Source organism: Astatotilapia calliptera, chromosome 17 (assembly GCF_900246225.1).
Source record: "Astatotilapia calliptera chromosome 17, fAstCal1.2, whole genome shotgun sequence".
Classification (NCBI taxonomy): Eukaryota; Metazoa; Chordata; class Actinopteri; order Cichliformes; family Cichlidae; genus Astatotilapia; species Astatotilapia calliptera.
The window spans coordinates 22,468,442-22,488,849 of NC_039318.1; the positions used below are offsets into that span (position 1 = coordinate 22,468,442).

General features: G+C 39.7%; 1 protein-coding gene across 1 annotated transcript; it reads left to right on the forward strand.

Annotated features, from left to right (window-relative positions):
- Positions 1-221: 221 nt before the first annotated feature.
- Positions 222-20,133, forward strand: LOC113009423 (zinc finger protein 14-like). Its single transcript, XM_026147700.1, has 7 exons — positions 222-602; positions 13,133-13,335; positions 13,951-14,052; positions 14,182-14,277; positions 14,368-14,478; positions 14,669-14,792; positions 17,320-20,133. Exons 1-7 carry the CDS (start codon positions 575-577, stop codon positions 19,938-19,940), a joined length of 3,285 nt encoding a protein of 1,094 aa, XP_026003485.1. The 5' UTR covers positions 222-574; the 3' UTR covers positions 19,941-20,133.
- The last annotated feature ends 275 nt before the right edge of the window (positions 20,134-20,408 follow it).

A 20,408-nucleotide genomic window follows, 5' to 3' on the forward strand; every position in this document is an offset into this window, starting at 1 on the left:
GTTGTCCTTTACTGTACTTATAGGATTTCTTGATGTCAGCTACTTCCCCTATCTGTTAATAGTACATCCCATGCATGGATGAGGGTCGACTGTGTCTCTCAGTACCGGTACAGTGAGATTAAATAAACAAGGAAAAACTAAAGAATTCCTCGTATTTGCTCCTGAGAATCACATACTGTTTGGACATAGTTCCTTAAAACGCCTCTAGAGGGCAGCGATCATGCATCGTGTGATCCTGACATGCACAGGAGAAGAAGACGGACATGTTAGCTTTGTAAGAAGCAGAAGAAGAAAATCACAAGTTTTGTAGATTTATCATACATGTGCTTCCGTCACCGAACGTAACAGAAGATGTGCCCTAGCAGGTCGTATGAGAAGACACAAAACAGCAACAGACTGACGCTACTGAGTAATAACCAGCAAAACTTAATGTGTTGAGTACGCCTGCGCGTTTCTACCAGATCGTCGAGCCGCCCTTCCTCCCCGGCAACTTGCACCGCAGGGTCCGGCGGACTGCAACTCACAACAACCCCGAGTTGATTTGCTTATTCGCTTGAGCGCTTTTTGAGACAACATGGAGAGCCCACGACATGTTAATAACGGTAAGCTAACGTGTATGTAAAGATTTCTATGTCGCAACGAGTTATTGGCTTTTCTTTTTGTGTGTGTGCGCCCGATTTTGAACATGGCGTACCCCGCTCTGACATGGCGGTATCGTTGTGCTACGTTACAGCGCCAGGGAGCTGCTGCGTGCGGTGGTTAGTGGAAGGAGCTCAGCGTCAGCAAAGATAGTTATCTAACAACGCTTTCGGTTATTTTATGACTGCATGCTTTAATGTAGCGGGCAGGGGTGGTTAACTAGCAGCAGGGGGTTGGCATCAGTTAGCAACCGAAATTAGCACTAACTGTAACAGCCACAGATGCTGCCTTCGGAGGCTTTAACCAGAGTAGCGAAGCGTTATGACACCTAATGTATGAAAGTCGAATAAACATTAAATATATAACGAGCAACGCCGTTTATATATTGTTATTCAAACGAAAAAGTGTGTTGATGTGTACATGTACTTTTACAGTCCCTAAGTTTTCCTCATTAGAGAGCCCGGGCTTTCACAGCCGAGTTTACCATCTGGGTAGAGACGCTCATGTCTGGTGCATCATAATTACGACGCTCTTGTTAGCCTGTGAATGTATATGGGGGTAGCCGTATCAGTCACCCTAAACTCCCAGTGCCTAGACCCACCTGAGGGCCCTGTTGTGCCAAAGTGTGGCAGATATTTCTGTTTCGTCGTTGTTGTTTTGTTTATTTATTCTCTGATATCTTTACTTAAAATAATTATATATAAAACAAAGAAATTATCTCTGTCTGCTTTATTGTATCTATATTTATAATGCTCTTGATCCTGATATTATTGCGAATTACAGACCTATTTCCAAACTGCCTTTTATCTCAAAGATTCTTGAAAAGGTAGTTTACAAGCAATTAATGTCCTTCCTAGAAGAACACGGTATTTTAGAAGTTTTCCAATCTGGTTTTAAAGCTTTACATAGTACCGAATCTGCCCTTTTAAGAGTTTTTAATGATGTGTTTTTGGCAAATGACTCAGGTGACTGTGTTATTATTGTGCTGTTAGATTTAACTGCTGCTTTTGATACAGTGGATCATAATATTTTAATTTCCCGTTTAGAGCAGTTGGTGGGTATGCGGAGTACCGCACTGCAGTGGCTCAGATCCTATTTGGCAGAGCGAACTTTCTCTGTGAAACTCGGGGAGTTTGTATCCTCTGTTGCTTCTCTTCAATGTGGGGTCCCACAGGGTTCAGTTTTAGGCCCACTTCTTTTCTCTCTATATCTCCTACCCCTTGGGTCTATTTTCAGGAAACATGGGATTTCTTTCCACTGCTACGCCGATGACTCCCAGATTTATTTCCCACTTAAAAAGATAAATGGCTTCTCAGTAGACCCGCTGCTCAGATGCCTTGATGATATAAGGGCCTGGATGGCTTTGAACTTTTTACATTTTAATGAACAGAAAACAGAAGTGATGGTTTTTGGTGGCGCTTCTGAGGCCACTATTATAGATCTTGGTTCACTGGCACAGTATGTTAAACCAGTCATCACTAATCTGGGAGTTAAAATAGAGGCAAATCTTAAACTTGAAAGCCAGGTCAGAGCTGTTGTAAGATCTAGCTTTTTTCATTTGAGGGAATTAGCCAAAATAAAGCCTATCTTATCGAAACAGCATTTTGAGACAGTAATCCATGCCTTTGTTACTTCTAGGCTGGATTATTGTAACGCACTTTATTTTGGGGTTAGTGATGCGTCCATTAGGCGCCTGCAGGTTGTGCAAAATGCTGCAGCACGTCTTTTAACTGGAACAAAAAAGTTTGAGCACATTACCCCAATTTTAATTTCACTCCACTGGCTACCTGTACATTTTAGGATTGTTTTTAAAATTCTCTTATTGTGTGGATGCTTTAAGCATCCACACTATTGAGTTCCTGTTTCTCTTTATTCTTTATTATTATTGTGTGGATGCTTTAAGCATCCACACTATTGAGTTCCTGTTTCTCTTTATTCTTTATACTTTATTCTAGTTGCTTCCGTACACTTTTCGCCGTTTAACTACTTCCACAATTTTTGTGCTATTTTCACCGTTCAAACTTTAAACTATTCAGCTATTTTTGCTAATTCCTGCTACGATTTTTGCTATTTTTAACTATTATACTTTTTAAAATATTAAGCTTTTTTCCTTTAATTTGTCCCATTGAAATGAATGGGAAACTTCTGCAATTCTGCTAAATTTTGCCTGTTTTTGAAACTTAACTACTTCCTCATATTTTCACCTAGAACAACCATTCAAATTTTAAAATGTTCACAAATTATTTGGCTATTCAGGTATGATTCAGCTTTTTCAAATCTTTTACTGTTTTACTTTTATGCCTCTTAAAGTTTTGAGTTGCAAAATTGTGATTTTTCACAAAATACATGTGTTGTTATGGTTGCTATGCTCTTGGCTTCCAGTGTGCCACTGAAGGTTTTGCAATTTTCACTTCATGTCCGAACAACTTCCTGCTACTTGCTCAATTTTCACTCAACTTCCACAAATTATACATCAAAACGTAGGTATTTTTGCTGGCTTTCAGAAAATGTCACCATCATTGTTGTGGGATTTATAGAATTTTTGCAAATCTCCTCAGACTAACACAAGGTCAGAAAACTCTCCATATAAAGTGAATGGAGAGCTTGTTCAAAATCACCGCTGGATTTCTGTAATGAGAGGCATATTCGAATCGTCATATCTCCTTAACGAAGCAAAGTTAAGACATGAGGCTTGTCCCCGAATATCTTCAGACACCCCTGACGCTCACAATTCAAGAATTTCTTTCTCACCTATTACCGTTCTGAAATGAGTTGGACTTGTTTGAGGGTAGGAAATTCGTCCTTCGCTCAGATTTCTTCAGATTTCAAACTGTGGAAATGAACCACTTTTTTCTCTCGTCATAACTTTTTGTTGGATTTCCACAGAGACCTGAAAATTTCCATGATTGTTCACCAAAGCCTGCTGTCTCTTACGGTGAAAGAATGATATCGATACTCCAAATAGATTTCAAGTCACAAAGCGTTGTTTGAGGGCAAGTCAAGGCAGTTTTTGCTTCGCTCTACTCAGTTATGGTGCATTAGAAGTCAAATATCTTTAATAATTCATATTTTAATGATAAATTCTAAACACTGGAAGATTCCCCCATCTCTTCTGAACAAAACGGTGTAAGAATGACCGCTCTAGCCCCTACTGTTTGGAAATTATGGTCATTTGTTTGAGGGGAGTCCTCACTATGAGAAATAGGCTGCAATAATCCTGTGCCTCTCTGTGCTGCGTGTGTAAAAAGAGGCACATGTTTTGGCGGGAAAAAGTACACAGGCTCTCTGATTGGTGGATTCAAATTCAGCAGCTCCCAGGCTGACCTAGAAACTTACTTCTCTCTCCCTGTGCATTTTTTTGCTGATTTTTTCATTTAACAAGTATATTTGAGGGACCCTCAGCATGTTCAGCATTTTTTCAGCTGTCCATTTTGCTTTTGCAATTTTTCTGTTTAACTTATTACTATTGTGCTAAATCATACTGTTTCTGCTATTTTATAAGATTTGTGCTTAATATAGTATTTCTGCTTTTAATAGGATTTGTGCTTAATATAGTATTTCTGCTTTTTATAGAATTTGTGCTTAATATAGTATTTCTGCTTTTTATAGAATTTGTGCTTAATATAGTATTTCTGCTTTTTATAGGATTTGTGCTTAATATAGTATTTCTGCTAAATTATAGTATTTCTGCTTTTTATAGTATTTGTGCTAAAACATAGTATTTCTACTAAATGTAGTATTTATGCTTAATCATAGTATTTCTATATATTTCTGCCAGGTCCCCAGGCAGCCAATCCTCTGTGAGGACTTAGACATTCAAATTTTCAAATCAGGTCCTGCACGGTTTCCCAGCCAATCATATATGTGTCCTGAGGCATTCAAATTTGCATATTGGGGACTTCATGGCTTCTAAGCCAGCCAATCATATCTGAGGGCTGAGGAATTCAAATCCACAAATCAGGGCCTGCACAGCTTCCCAGCCAGCCAATCATGTATGTGGGCTCCAGGCATTCAAATTTGCATATTGGGGAATTCGTGGCTTCTAAGTCAACAAGTCATCCGTGTCATATATCTCTAAAAATTCATATTTTAATGATAAATTGTCAACACTTGAAGATTCCCCCATCTCTTCTGAACAAAACGGTGTAAGAATGACCGTTCTAGCTCCTACGGTTAGGAAATTATGGTCATTTGTTTGAGGGGAGTCGTCATTATGAGAAATAGACTGCAATGATCCTGTGTCTCTCTGTGCTGCGTGTGTAAAAAGGATGCACCTGTTTTGGAGGGAAAGAGTGCACAGGCTCTCTGATTGGTGGATTCAAATTCAGCAGCTCCCAGGCTGACCTAGAAACTCACTTTTCTCTCCCTGTGTGTGTGTGTGTGTGTGTGTGTGTGTGTGTGTGTGTGTGTGTGTGTGTGACAGAGAGAGAGAGAGAGAGAGAGAGAAAGGCTTTTAATGGGATGATCTCATTCTAAGATTCAAATTCAATATATTTAGACTGGTTGACTGAATTGGATCTTGTGTGTGTGTCTCTCTGTGCATGTGTGTTTTCTTATGTGTACATATTTGTGATTGTGTGGCTGTTATAGATTTTTTTGCTGATTTTTTTCATTTAACAAGTATAGTTGAGGGACGTTCAGCATGTTCATCATTTTTTCAGCTGTCCATTTTGCTTTTCCAATTTTTCTGTTTAACTTATTACTATTGTGCTAAATCATACTGTTTCTGCTATTTTATAAGATTTGTGCTTAATATACTATTTCTGCTTTTATAGGATTTTTGCTTAATATAGTATTTCTGCTAAATGTAGTATTTATGCTTAATCATACTATTTCTGCTTTTCATAGTATTTGTGCTTAATATAGTATTTCTGCTAAATTTAGTATTTCTGATTAATTATAGTTTTTCTACTAAATCATAGTACAGTATTTCTGCTTTTTATGGGATTTGTGCTAAAACAAAGTATTTCTACTAAATGTAGTATTTGTGCTTAATCATACCATTTCTGCTTTTTATAGGATTTGTGCTTAATATAGTATTTCTGCTAAATTATAGTATTTCTGCCAAATTATAATATTTGTGCTAAAACATAGTCTCAATTTAAAATTACAATATTCATAGTTCATCACAGTGTCTCTGGTAAATCACAATATTTCTGCTCTGTTGTACTATTTTTCTAAATCATAGTGTTTCTGTAATGTTTAAGTATTTTTGGCTAAATATATTCTTTCTGTTATCTTATACTATTTCTCCTAAATTCTTGTATTTTTGAGAAGTTATCATGTTTCTGGTAAGTTACAATATTTCTGCTAAATTCTGCTATGCTATTGTATTTCTGCCAAGTATTATGTTTCCTCTAAGATATTGCAGTTCTGCTAAGTTATTCCATTTTAGCAAACTTCTTTTGCTTCTGCAAAGTTTTTACAATTTCTGCAACTTTTCAGCTTTTTCAGCTACTTTTTGCATACAGCTTCAGCTTTAAGCATCCACACTGCATTTTCGCAGGAAATGCAAATTTTTCTAGTTGTGTGGATGCTTTAAGCATCCACACTATTGAGTTCCTGTTTCTCTTTATTCTTTATTATTATTATTATTCTTCAAGTTGCTTCCGTACACTTTTCGCCGTAGAACTACTTCCACAATTTTCAGCCGATTTTCACCGTTCAAATTTTAAACTATTCTGCTATTTTTGCTCTTTCCGGCTATGACTTTTGCTATTTTTTTGCTATTATACTTTTTAAAATATTAAGCTTTTTTCCTTTAATTTGTCCCATTGAAATGAATGGGAAACTTCAGCAATTCTGCTAAAATTTGCTTGTTTTTGAAACTTAACTACTTCCTCATACTTTCACCTAGAACAACCATTCAAATTTTAAAATGTTCACAAATTATTGGGCTATTCAGGTATGATTCAGCTTTTTCAAATCTTTTACTGTTTTACTTTTATGCCTCTTAAAGTTTTGAGTTGCAAAATTGTGATTTTTCACAAAATACATGTGTTGTTATGGTTGCTATGCTCTTGGCTTCCAGTGTGCCACTGAAGGTTTTGCAATTTTCACTTCATGTCCGAACAACTTCCTGCTACTTGCTCAATTTTCACTCAACTTCCACAAATTATACATCAAAACGTAGGTATTTTTGCTGGCTTTCAGAAAATGTCACCATCATTGTTGTGGGATTTATAGAATTTTGGCAAATCTCCTCAGACTAACACAAGGTCAGAAAACTCTCCATATAAAGTCAATGGAGAGTTTGTTCAAAATCACCGCTGCATTTCTGTAATGAGAGGCATATTCGAATCGTCATATCTCCTTAACGAAGCAAAGTTAAGACATGAGGCTTGTCCCGGTATATCTTCAGACACTCGTGACGCTCACAATTCAAGAATTATTTTCTCACCTATTACCGTTCTGAAATGAGTTGGACTTGTTTGAGGGTAGGAAATTTGTCCTTCGCTCAGATTTCTTCAGATTTCAAACTGTGGAAATGAACCACTTTTTTCTCTCGTCATAACTTTTTGTTGGATTTCCACAGAGACCTGAAAATTTCCATGATTGTTCACCAAAGCCTGCTGTCTCTTACGGTGAAAGAATGATATCGATACTCCAAATAGATTTAGAGTTAGAAAGCGTTGTTTGAGGGCAAGTCAAGGCAGTTTTTGCTTCGCTCTACTCAGTTATGGTGCATTAGAAGTCAAATATCTTTAATAATTCATATTTTAATGATAAATTGTAAACACTGGAAGATTCCCCCATCTCTTCTGAACAAAACGGTGTAAGAATGACCGCTCTAGCCCCTACGGTTAGGAAATTATTTTCATTTGTTTGAGGGGAGTCCTCACTATGAGAAATAGGCTGCAATAATCCTGTGCCTCTCTGTGCTGCGTGTGTAAAAAGAGGCACATGTTTTGGCGGGAAAAAGTACACAGGCTCTCTGATTGGTGGATTCAAATTCAGCAGCTCCCAGGCTGACCTAGAAACTTACTTCTCTCTCCCTGTGCATTTTTTTGCTGATTTTTTCATTTAACAAGTATATTTGAGGGACCCTCAGCATGTTCAGCATTTTTTCAGCTGTCCATTTTGCTTTTCCAATTTTTCTGTTTAACTTATTACTATTGTGCTAAATAATACTATTTCTGCTATTTTATAAGATTTGTGCCTAATATAGTATTTCTGCTAAATTACAATATTTCTGCTTTTTATACTATTTGTGCTAAAACATAGTATTTCTACTAAATGTAGTATTTATGCTTAATCATACTATTTCTGCTTTTTATGGGATTTGTGCCTAATATAGTATTTCTGCTTTTTATAGGATTTTTGCTCAAACATAGTATTTCTACTAAATGTAGTGTTTATGCTTAATCATCCTATTTCTGCTTTTTATAGGATTTGTGCTTAATATAGTATTTCTGCTAAATTATAGTATTTCTGCTTTTTATAGTATTTGTGCTAAAACATAATATTTCTACTAAATGTAGTATTTATGCTTAATCATAGTATTTCTATATATTTCTGCCAGGTCCCCAGGCAGCCAATCCTCTGTGAGGACTTAGACATTCAAATTTTCAAATCAGGGCCTGCACGGTTTCCCAGCCAATCATATATGTGTCCTGAGGCATTCAAATTTGCATATTGGGGCCTTCATGGCTTCTAAGCCAGCCAATCATATCTGAGGGCTGAGGAATTCAAATCCACAAATCAGGGCCTGCACAGCTTCCCAGCCAGCCAATCATGTATGTGGGCTCCAGGTATTCAAATTTGCATATTGGGGAATTCGTGGCTTCTAAGTCAACAAGTCATCCATGTCATATATCTCTAAAAATTCATATTTTAATGATAAATTGTCAACACTTGAAGATTCCCCCATCTCTTCTGAACAAAACGGTGTAAGAATGACCGCTCTAGCCCCTATGGTTAGGAAATTATGGTCATTTGTTTGAGGGGAATCCTCACTATGTGAAATAAACTGAAAGAAGCAGGTCTATGTCTCTGTGCTGCGTGTGTAAAAAGATGCACCTGTTTTGGCGGGAAAACGTAAACAGCCTCTCTGATTGGTGGATTCAAATTCAGCAGCTCCCAGGCTGACCTAGAAACTTAGTCCTCTCTCCCTGTGTGTGTGTGTGTGTGTGTGTGTGTGTGTGTGTGTGTGTGTGTGTGTGTGTGTGTGTGTGTGTTTAGTGGGAGAGAGAGGACCCTGCCCTTATTTGACAGCATGTCATTGTAGGATTTAAATTGAACATAGTTAGACTGGTTGACTGGATTAGAGCCTGTGTTTGTGTGTCCCTCTGTGCATTTGTGTTTCAATAAGTTATTACTATTCTGCTAAATCATAGTATTTCTGGTACTTTTCGGTACTTGTGCTAAATACAGTATTTCTGCTAAATCATACTGTTTCTGCTTTTCATAGGATTTGTGCTTAATATAGTATTTCTGCTAAATTATAGTTTTTCTTCTTTTTATAATATTTGTGCTAAAACATAGTATTTCTACTAAATGTAGTATTTATGCTTAATAATAGTATTTCTATATATTTCTGCCAGGTCCCCAGGCAGCCAATCCTCTGTGAGGACTGAGACATTCAAATTTTCAAATCAGGGCCTGCACAGTTTCCCAGCCAATCAAATAAGTGTCCTGAGGCATTCAAATTTGCATATTGGGGCCTTCGTGGCTTCTAAGCCAGCCAATCATATCTGAGGGCTGAGGAATTCAAATCCACAAATCAGGGCCTGCACGGCTTCCCAGCCAGCCAATCACATATGTGGTCTCAGGCATTCAAATTTGCATATTGGGGAATTCGTGGCTTCTAAGTCAACAAGTCATCCATGTCATATATCTCTAAAAATTCACATTTTAATGATAAATTGTTAACACTGGAAGATTCCCCCATCTCTTCTGAACAAAACAGTGTAAGAATGACCGCTCTAGCCCCTACGGTTAGGAAATTATGGTCATTTGTTTGAGGGGAGTCCTCACTATGAGAAATAGGCTGCAATAATCCTGTGCCTCTCTGTGCTGCTGCGTGTGTAAACAGATGCACCTGTTTTGGCGGGAAAACGTAAACAGCCTCTCTGATTGGTGGATTCAAATTCAGCAGCTCCCAGGCTGACCTAGAAACTTAGTCTTCTCTCCCTGTGTGTGTGTGTGTGTGTGTGTGTGTGTGTGTGTGTGTGTGTGTGTGTGTGTGTGTGTGTGTGTTTAGTGGGAGAGAGAGGACCCTGCCCTTATTTGACAGCATGTCATTGTAGGATTCAAATTCAATATATTTAGACTGGTTGACTGAATTGGATCTTGTGTGTGTGTCTCTCTGTGCATGTGTGTTTCCTCATGTGTACATATTTGTAATTGTGTGGCAGTCATAAATTTTTTTTGCTGATTTTTGTCATTTAACAAGTATATTTGAGGGAACCTCAGCATGTTCAGCATTTTTTCAGCTGTCCATTTTGCTTTTCCAATTTTTCTGTTTAACTTATTACTATTGTGCTAAATCACACTATTTCTGCTATTTTATAAGATTTGTGCTTAATATACTATTTCTGCTTTTATAGGATTTGTGCTTAATATAGTATTTCTGCTTTTCATAGGATTTGTGCTAAAACAAAGTATTTCTACTAAATGTAGTATTTATGCTTAATCATACCATTTCTGCTTTTTATAGGATTGTGCTTAATATAGTATTTCTGCTAAATTATAGTATTTCTGCCAAATTATAATATTTGTGCTTAAAACATAGTCTTAATTTAAAATTACAATATTCATAGTTCATCACAGTGTCTCTGGTAAATCACAATATTTCTGCTCTGTTGTACTATTTTTCTAAATCATTAGTGTTTCTATAATGTTTAAGTATTTTTGGCTAAATATATTCTTTCTGTTATCTTATACTATTTCTCCTAAATTCTTGTATTTTGAGAAGTTATCATGTTTCTGGGTAAGTTACAATATTTCTGCTAAATTCTGCTATGCTATTGTATTTCTGCCAAGTATTATGTTTCCTCTAAGATATTGCAGTTCTGCTAAGTTATTCCATTTTAGCAAACTTCTTTTGCTTCTGCAAAGTTTTTACAATTTCTGCAACTTTTCAGCTTTTTCAGCTACTTTTTGCATACAGCTTCAGCTTTAAGCATCCACACTGCATTTTCGCAGGAAATGCAAATTTTTCTAGTTTGCTTTTAAATCTCTTAATGGCCTGGCCCCCCCCTACCTCTCGGAGCTACTACAACCATATACACCTGCCCGTTCCCTTAGGTCCGCCAATCAGCAGCTCCTTAAGGTACCAAAAACTAAGTATAAATCTAAAGGTGATCGTGCTTTTGCTGTAGTTGCTCCAAAGTTGTGGAATGATCTACCCTTGCATGTTAGGCAGGCCTCTTCTCTCTCTGAATTTAAAAGTCTTCTTAAAACATATTTATTCGCTGAAGCCTTTGGCATTGATTAGAGGGGTTGACTCAATTTGTTTTGACATGTTTCAATTTATTTTAGTTTTTTAGTTATTTATTTTATCTTATCTCATTTTAATTTTCTTTACTTATGCTTTTAGCATGTACAGCACTTTGTGAACTCTGGTTTTATGTTAAAGTGCTTTATAAATAAAGGTGGTATGGTATGGTATGGTATAATAAATCTAGTTCTTTCGGTTTGTTTATACAACTGTAATGTTAAACCTGTTGAAATTTCTGCTGTCCTCCTGGCCAGATCTCTCTTGAAAGAGATTTTTAATATTAATGAGACATTTAACCTGGATCTACCTTGCAACAGGAAAATTCTTACAGGCTCTCAGTGACTTCACATCATTACTGAGCAATATGTTTGACATATGTTGTCAGACTATAACAACATTTTAAATTCCCATGCTCGTTTTTTGGCACATACCCCAAATCACTTTTTGGAAGACGATCGCTTTTGACACAACACACCGAAGCTCTCAATTGCAAACTTAGTGAGGTTCACTTCAGCTGTAAGTCACTGTGTAAAAGTTTTGAGCCACCTCTCATTACTTTGTATATTTCTCCCAAAGCTAGACTTTCTTGTAATTCTTTGTGATAGTTTGAACTATTTGAGCTATTATGAATTATTTGAGCACAAGAAAGGCTTCTAACTCAAGGGATGAAGCAGTGTTTCATCTATACTTAAGCGGCAATTTAGCAAAGAACTCATTTTAAATCGTATCTTTAGTCACTTTTACTAGCAGCCAGTGACATAAACACTAAATCACAGTAATAACACAGTGTGACAACATAAAATAGTAAGTCCTGAAGAAACGGGAAGAAAATCCTGCAAAGGCCTGACAATAGAAGCACCTTGCTCATCAGTTGAGTCATCTGCTCTTCACCTCAGTGGAAGGTTGGTTGTTGAGAAGTCATTCTTAATGAAGGGAAAGGCTGAAGTATGCTAAATCACCATGTAATGCCATCTAGCAGACATCTGATTAGGAGGTGCCTCATTTTTTTCACTGTTTCATTTCACTGTGTGTTATACTTGTATAACTATGCATGTGACAAATAAAGAACCTTGAACCTTTTAATCATGAAAAATGATTAAACACACTGCCAGTGCACACTATCGGTCATGGATTGGCCTCAGACAGGTCGTGAGTCTGGATTTCAACTTTATTGGAGCAGTGTGGGATCATCTAAAGATGGCTGACATCCAAAGAAGAGCTTTGAACGTCCTCCCAAAAGCCTGGAGAACTAATCCTGAAGACTAAAAAAATGACAAGGAATCTTCTGTGAGACAGTTCAGGATGTGTTGAACAATAAAGGCGATACCGGTGTACCAAATGCTCACGTTCAGGCTTGTTGTACAAACTTTTTTTTTGTCATATATCCCTTTTTCCTGGCGAAATGTAAGCAAATGAGATGTGACTTGACTTTTTTTTGTTTGGTTTTTACAGCACTGTATATAATGCGTTACTTCATGTAAATGCAGTTGACCTTAAATCAGTGATCTTCAGCATTTATGAGCTTTCATTCATGTGGAAAGTTTGAAATAGACTCCACTGTCTCTCTTTCTCTCTGTGTTTGCATAACAGCAGTGGAGTTGCACCTCGTCTGATCTGTTTTTGTCAAACAATTAGTGTAACGGCCAGTGGAGAGCACATTAATCTAGTGCTACATTACGCCTCCAACCTGCTGTAAGCACTAATCCACAGGAAGTGTTCAGCATCATCGTGCTTTACTTCACTTTAAGAGTTCCCTTCACAGGTGGAAAGCTATTCTGGCTATGCTCCTAAGCTTCTAACTTAATTTCTTTGTAACGGAGCATGATTTCTATCTGGGACTATTTAACCACAGCCTTCAACATCTGCTCCTTCATCCACTCCGGGACTTAATCCATTTTCAATCTTGAGCACCTAATGCAGAGATATTTTGTCATAAAGTCAAAGCAGTTGCTTCTTCACATTCTCTTGATAGTTTCCGTTTATTTTGCAAGGCTCCAGATTAATTTAATCTACAGTGAGTAACTTTTTAAATATTGTACAAATATTTTCCAGATCCACCTCTCCTGTTGCCATCTCTTCGCCTCTTCATACCTCCTCTGCGCCTGGTATCTGCGGCCATGTGGCACGTCGTGCAGGGGGGAAGCGTGCACGACTATGGGATGGTGGAGGAGTTCATCAGCACGGTCACAGAAATCGTCCCTGAGATGCTAAATGCAGATCAGAAAGCTCAGCTCCTCCTGGGACTCAGAGCACGGGTAAGTCCCTCTTGTGGAAGAGTGGCTGCCATAGGCGAGGTTTAGAGAAATCTTTGGGGCCCTTGATTGAAGTCACTGGAGGCTAACGGCTCTTTAGAGATCGACGCCGTCACCCATCTTTCTGAATTGCATTCTTTCTAAGAAGAGCAGAAACAGTGTTACTTGTGCTGTGCTGTACTAATGTACAGTAAAAAAAACTATTGCTTGTGTAACATTAAAGCATGCAGACCAGTTCTAGTAGCTTCCCTAAATAAAACTGAGTGAGTTCACCAGATGATAAAGTGCTGCATGGTGAGAGAACTGGAAATTTTTTTGGGTTAGGGACTCTAAAATGTATCTCTTTAACTGTTATGTAGTTGTACAGCTGTTTATTTTTACCCTATAGTCATGTATAATACTGATAACGGATCATTTTTTGAAATCCTTCCCAAACATGGACAACAGGCCAATCCTGTGTGGCTGTGTTGTTTTTAGTAATGGTTACAGTAATCAGGGAAATGTGGTGTGCTGACTGTTTGCTGCCTTGTTTAATCAGGCCTGTTTCTAAGCCAGGAGAGTCCCTGCTGTAGTTGGACTTTGTTAATGTTTTTTTAAATTAATAAAATCTTGTTTCAGGTTGTTCTTGAATTGTGTCGGACCGAGCAGATAACGGACAGAGAAACCATCGAGATGCACCTGAACAGGATCAAGGCCCTCGTGTCGACTTGGGCAGCACAGGTTAGATCCTTTAGAAGAAAAACAAGTGCCCTGTAGGCCAGCAGCCTGGTCATAGTTTCCCTCCGATTATTTTTATTTTTTTTCTTCCTAAATTGCAGCTTGTGATTTTTAGTTTTTTTTTTTTTCCAGCCGTCTTTTGCAGATGTTGAGTTTCCAGAGTCCAACTTTGTGGATCAGGTTGAATTGTTGTTGAAGGATCCTGAAGAGAAGGACAGGTTCTTCCAGGTTTGTAACATCATGTGCTGTCAAACTCATGTATCCTATCTAATAATAGAGAAACAGAATATATAATACACATTTCTTTTCCACCCTCAGCATGTTTTCCCTACTGACTTTGGGCCTGAATATGACAGTGCTATTCAGGTTTTAATGCTGGACTTCCTGTCCAGATTGGAGAAGCTTCTTCCAGTTCCAGATATTCAACAGGTACTAGAATAAGTGTGGCAAAGCGGCCTTTCCAGCACTATTCTACTTCCCTAAATAAGTCCAGTTTGCATTTAAAAAATTACAAATTTTCCAAGTAATCTTTCAAGTCAGAAGAGGGTTTATGGTGAAATTTTGGCCTTGGCTACCTTTTTATTTCCTTTTATTTGTATTTTTTGCATTTCTTCTCTAGACTGCTTCCATGCTCAGTGCCGTCCCTTCAGCTCTGGAGGAGTGTACACACTCGGTTCCTGACCTGCAGCACCTAAAAACTGTACTGCAATATCACACAACACTGGGACATTTCGACTGGAGCGGTGAGTCTCGTCTTGGGTCACGAGCACATTATTGCTAATGTAGTCTGAATGGATGATGGACTTGTCTACAAACACTGTCCAGCTGTTCTCTGAGCTGTAGTGATCTCTGGCATGATCTGCTCATCTCAGTTGGCATACAATACAGCAGCAAAGTGTATTTAGACAGAACGCAGACATGTGGAAAAGGTTAGAAGAGTTTATTTGCAGTTTATTTTCAGTTAGGTTATTTGTAGAAAAAGTAACCTGATGAACATTAATGTTTCACTTTGAGAGAAGATTAAAATGTCCTCAACCTGTTACTAAAACAAAGTTTAAATGGTCCACATTCTACTCTCTTTTACTTCTGTGGAAGAAATGTAACAAAAACTACATTTATCTCTGCTTTGCAGCATACCAACTAGGGCTGCAAAAATTAGTCGACTAGTCACGATTACGTCGACGATCGTCGACGACTGATTTAATAGTCGATGCGTCGTTTGAAGCTTTGTAAGATCCCAAAAGACGCAGGAATAAGTGGCAGGATTTAAGAGTGTAATAACGGACTGAAACAGAAGATGACAGCACTGCATGTACAAGGATGCCAGCTGCCGTTAAACCCCGAAGAAGAACTAGCTCTGTCCCAGAATTCATAGCGCGGCCCAACGCAGTTGTCAACAATGGCGGCAGCTAGTTAGTTTTAATATTACTCTTAGTATTCTTTCTGGGTCACAAAATAAACGTTTGGCGAGAATGTAGCTGTGTAAACCTCAAATATCTGCTCAGTTTATCAAGACACCACATATTTTCAAAAGTGCTCCGACGTTTTCGGAGACGTCTGTTACCCACCAGCTCAATAGTTAGCCGGGGTTCAAGGCTCACTAGAGCCCGTGAGAACACCGGACTCCCAGCAAATCGTTTTCAAACCCACCGCTGTCTTTCGTTACTCAGGTTAAACATATATAAGTCACTTAGATAACTTAAATGTTATTGTTTGGCTTTTTTTAGTACTTTATTTGTTCCTGAGTAAATCGGTTTGGCTGAGATTAAAGTTATAGTTTTTACACAGCTGAATAAACGTCAAGCAGACAACTGATTATCAGAAGTGTGAGATGGTTGAGAATATACTCCGGTGTCCTGTTATATTTTAGATAACAAGGAGCAGACGGCTGAGTTTATTAAACTTCACTGAAACAATCTGCAAATTTCATTAAAATTTAATAAACTATCATCTTGTCTTTATTTTTAGTTAGCACATAATGATAGTTATATAAGAGCAGATGTGTGCTGGTGCAATAAGCTGTACGTTTTAAGTCCAATCGTTGCATGATCTGATTAGTCGACTAATCGCAGAAATAATCGGTGACTAGTCGACTATCAAAATAATTGTTTGTGGCAGCCCTAATACCAACCGATAATTGGTGGTCAGAACATTTTTCTTCTTTGATGGTTAACTAGTCTCATAACATTTGTCATAAACAGACCATTCATACCTAAAAACATCCAGCTCTTAAAATTAGGTGGTAGCACTTATTTTATTTTTTATTTTTTAAGCACCATCTTGACCGGGGTTCCAAGAGATCTGAAAATGTGATGTGAACCGATCGATGAGAGCAACTCATCACGAAAATGAAAGCTTTTACATAGTTTTATAAACCTGACAATAAAGGAAATGGCTACGCAAAAAACAACACCACAATCACACAGTCTGACACAAAGTCATACACCAAGCAGGAGGTATACCATCACTTAAAAAACAAAAAGTAATTGAGGAGTCTAGTTATGTGTGCAGTCAATTATATTTTTCAGGGGATTTTTTTGTTTCTTTGTTTCGTACATACAGCGTAGTGGCTTCTTTGTCATATTAACAATCTTCCAATTATATTTTGTGAATCTTTGTGTTAATCTGTGGAAAGTCCTCTTGCTCTTATATTGAAAGTTCAGAAGCTGCTAACCAGTTAGCTTGAGGTCTTCTTAATTCACATTTTTGCACTGGTTGGTGAACCATTTCAGTGCTGTGGTGGCCCACATAGTTTCTCCTCGTGTGGTCAAACAGCATTCAACTCCACCATCTTGGACTCCAGCAGGCAATGGTAGTTCATTTTTGGGCAGCTAGAGGGCAGCTCTAACCAGAACATCCAGCAGGTGAAGAGCTGCTTTATGACTGCAGAGCAAATGAGGACTACAGAAGCTTCCTGAAGTCCAAGATGGGCGAGTTGTGGTCCCTTCATGGGATTTTTATAATATCACAAGCACACTACTCACAACATTACAGGAATATTTGGACTAACACAGAATAACACCAATTCACAACCCCCAAGAGGGACTGGTTTAGCACTTGGTGGTCACTCTATTTTTTTTCTAGTTTTGGTGTTTGTTTGTGTCCTTGCCACTGCTAGGAGCATGGAATGGTACATGTAGGCCACTCAGGCTGCAGGAACCTTTTACCAGCAAACTGATATTATGCACAAAACTACCACGAACACACTTTTGCTTTTTCTTTGAGCTTTGACACTCTAACAAAACTAATGCATTCTTCTTTCTCCTTCAGATGAAACTCAGGCCATTCCATCTTCATTTGGGAATTGCATCCTGTCCTCACTGTCCCTTCCTCAGCTGGAGAAGGTTGTGATCGATCCAGACCAAATACAGTTACAGCACGCACCAGAGCAGCTGGAAAGCTGCATGACCGTCCAGGTGGAGGGTGAAACTGTGACGCTGCTGGACTACATCCAGATCGAACAGGCGCCCAGTTTGGTCGATGACCAAGAAGAAAATGTAATAAATGAGGAGGAAACGGAAGAAGACGGAACGCAAGAGGAAGCAGGCGATGCCTTAAAGCCGGCCGCTTTTCAACCACTTAAACAAAGCAAAAGACTTGAGTTGAAGAGAAGAGCCTTAAAAGAGGATCAAGACTCAGCGACGGCTAAGAGACAAAGGAAAAAATACCCTAACAATAAAACATGTCCTGTGTGCAATAAGACTTTCCTGCGGGCGGCGGCCATGAGACGGCACCAGGAGATTCACGATGCAAACCGGGACCTTAAGTACAAGTGCACCAGCTGCGACAAACGATTCAGGGACCATTACGACATGAACAGACACACCATGCGCGTCCACGAAAGGGGGGAGATGTACAACAGCGGTAAAGAGGAAGACTCAGGGGATCCAAGCACCTCAGAGATGTCAGAAGACAGAAACTGCTCTTTTTGTGGGAAGTATTTTGCTCGCCGAGTGGATATGGAGCGGCACATGAAGTCTCACTCAGAGGATCGCCCATACAAGTGCTCTTTCTGTGAGAAGAAATTCAAGAATCCTTATGTTTTAAAGAGACACCAGAAGGAGATCTGTAAAAGCAGAGAGCAGAAGAAGGTAAGGAGGAAAGAGGCTCAGCGCTCAAATACGCAGCCAGCTTCGGAGGTGTCGATGGAGGGTAAAGTCTGTCCCATCTGCAGCAGGATCCTCCCCTGCACTGCAGACATTGCAAAGCATTTACGATCTCACTCCGAAGAGCGTCCCTTTATTTGCGTCACATGTGAGAAAGGCTTCAAGTACAAAGACACGTTAAAGAAGCATCAGATTATTCACGGTCATGAGGGCATCAGAGAGGAGCAGACCAAGACGGTGGAGCAGATTTTGGCTGAAGCCGAAACTTTTACGCAGAACTGCGTGGAGACTGGAGACGCTGATAAGCAGGAAAGTAATCTGGACACTCCTGCAGACACATGTGAGGAGCCCCCTGCTGTGCCTGTGCGAAAAGTGGCCAAAAAAGGCCTGAAAGTATGCCCGGTGTGCTCTCGAGCGTTTGACAGCGTCAAAACCCTGAACAGACACATACAGTGTCACACGGACGATCGGCCGTATCACTGCGTCCACTGCAAGAAGCGCTTCAAACACATGCACGGCCTCAAGAGACACCAGATTTACGCCATCTGTCACAAGAAAACCAGTCGATTCTTGTGGAAGAAGGAGCATAGGGCGGGGCCGAGCCAAAGCGACGCGAGCAGCGCTGACCTCCAGCAAGGGGCCCCTCTGAAGATCCCAGTGTGGTGTTCCAACTGTGGCAAGCACTTCGAATACCTGTCCGCTTTGAAGGACCACCAGGAGAACGTTTGCAAGCTGGAAATGAGGGATATTATGAAATGTGACGACTGCGGGAAAGAGTTCAAGAGCATGACCATGCTCAAAGTGCACCAGAGGATCCACGACCCCCTGTACTGCAAAGAGTGTGGGAAGATCCTGGCAAACGAGGCTGCCTTTGAGAGGCACAAGCTAATGCACAGACCTATGCAGTGCACAATGTGCGACAAGACTTTCACTTTACTGAGACGCTTGAGGGAACACTACGAGAAACAGCACAACTTCTCCGGGCCGTATCCCTGCCCGCAGTGTGACAAAAGCTTCATCCAGCTGTCCTACCTCGCCATTCATCAGAGAATCCATAAAGGAGAGTTCCCTTATGTTTGTAACTTGTGCCCGGAGAAGTTCAGGTCCTCCAACTGTCTGACGGTGCATCAGCGGAAACACACTGGGGAGAAACCCTTCCTCTGCTGGCAGTGCGGGAAGTGCTACCGCTCGGCCTCGGAGCTCACGGTCCACATGGGAACGCACTCGGAGGAGAGGCCGTGGGCCTGCACACAGTGCAGCATGGCGTATCGTACCAAGCTGCAGCTCACAAACCACGTGGAGCAAGTCCACATCGGGGTCCGGTATCCCTGCAACAGCTGCGGCAAGCAGTTCATGAAGGAGACGTCACTGAAGAGGCACGAGCTCATCCACACAGGAGAGAGGCCGCACCAGTGCACCGTGTGCGGGAAGACCTTCCTGACCGCCAACGAGCTCAGGCTCCACAACAGGTACCACACCGGGGAGCGGCCATACAAGTGCGAAGTGTGCGGCAAAGCCTTCATCCAGTCGGGCTATTTGAAGTCGCACATGCGGATCCACACGGGAGAGAAGCCATTTAAATGTGACATATGTGACAAAGGTTTCAGGTTGTCTTACCACATGAAGAAACACAGGCGGACTCACGCCGGGAAGCCAAAGAGCTACGTATGCGAGGAGTGTGGGTTAGCGTTCCTCCAAAAAAAATCCCTTTGTGAACACTCGCTCACTCACGAATTTAAAGTGGAGTCATCTTTCACAGAGGAAGTGAGAATAGAGTTTCAGTAGAAATCCAAATCTCTCTTAATGAGATGGTTCACCAAAAACACTCTGACCGGTTTAAACGTTGGTGCTTTTGTTGCTTTCCATTCATTCTGATGTTCTGAAGAACATATCATTGATTTCTAAGACGTGTGTATCTAAAACCAGTGAACATTTTCAGCTTGCAAATCTTTCTGCAATAAAAAAAACTTGAATTTTACCATCTCTTCTTTGTTTTTGAATGAGAAAATTGCTTATGTTGTCTAGTAATTTGGGGTTTAGCCTAGTAGTGTGAAACGTGGCCCTGCACCTAAGCCAACCGAAGGATCTGAAACTCCATAAAGCACCCCTCCAATAGCCAAACCCACCTGTTCTCTGATTGGATAGTTAAATTTGTGATTGACATGACATTGGCCAATCAGATGAAAGAAAGAAAAACTGGGTCAAAATTCGTACTTGTAACTTGAAACTTGAGTGCAGAGTTTCACAGGTATT

Coding starts and splice junctions, on each gene's coding strand:
- LOC113009423 (XM_026147700.1), top strand. CDS start 575: ATGGAGAGCCCACGACATGTTAATAACG. Junction 14,053..14,181: donor TGTCGACTTGGGCAGCACAG/GTTAGATCCTTT, acceptor TTTTTTTTCCAG/CCGTCTTTTGCAGATGTTGA. Junction 14,278..14,367: donor AGAAGGACAGGTTCTTCCAG/GTTTGTAACATC, acceptor TTCCACCCTCAG/CATGTTTTCCCTACTGACTT.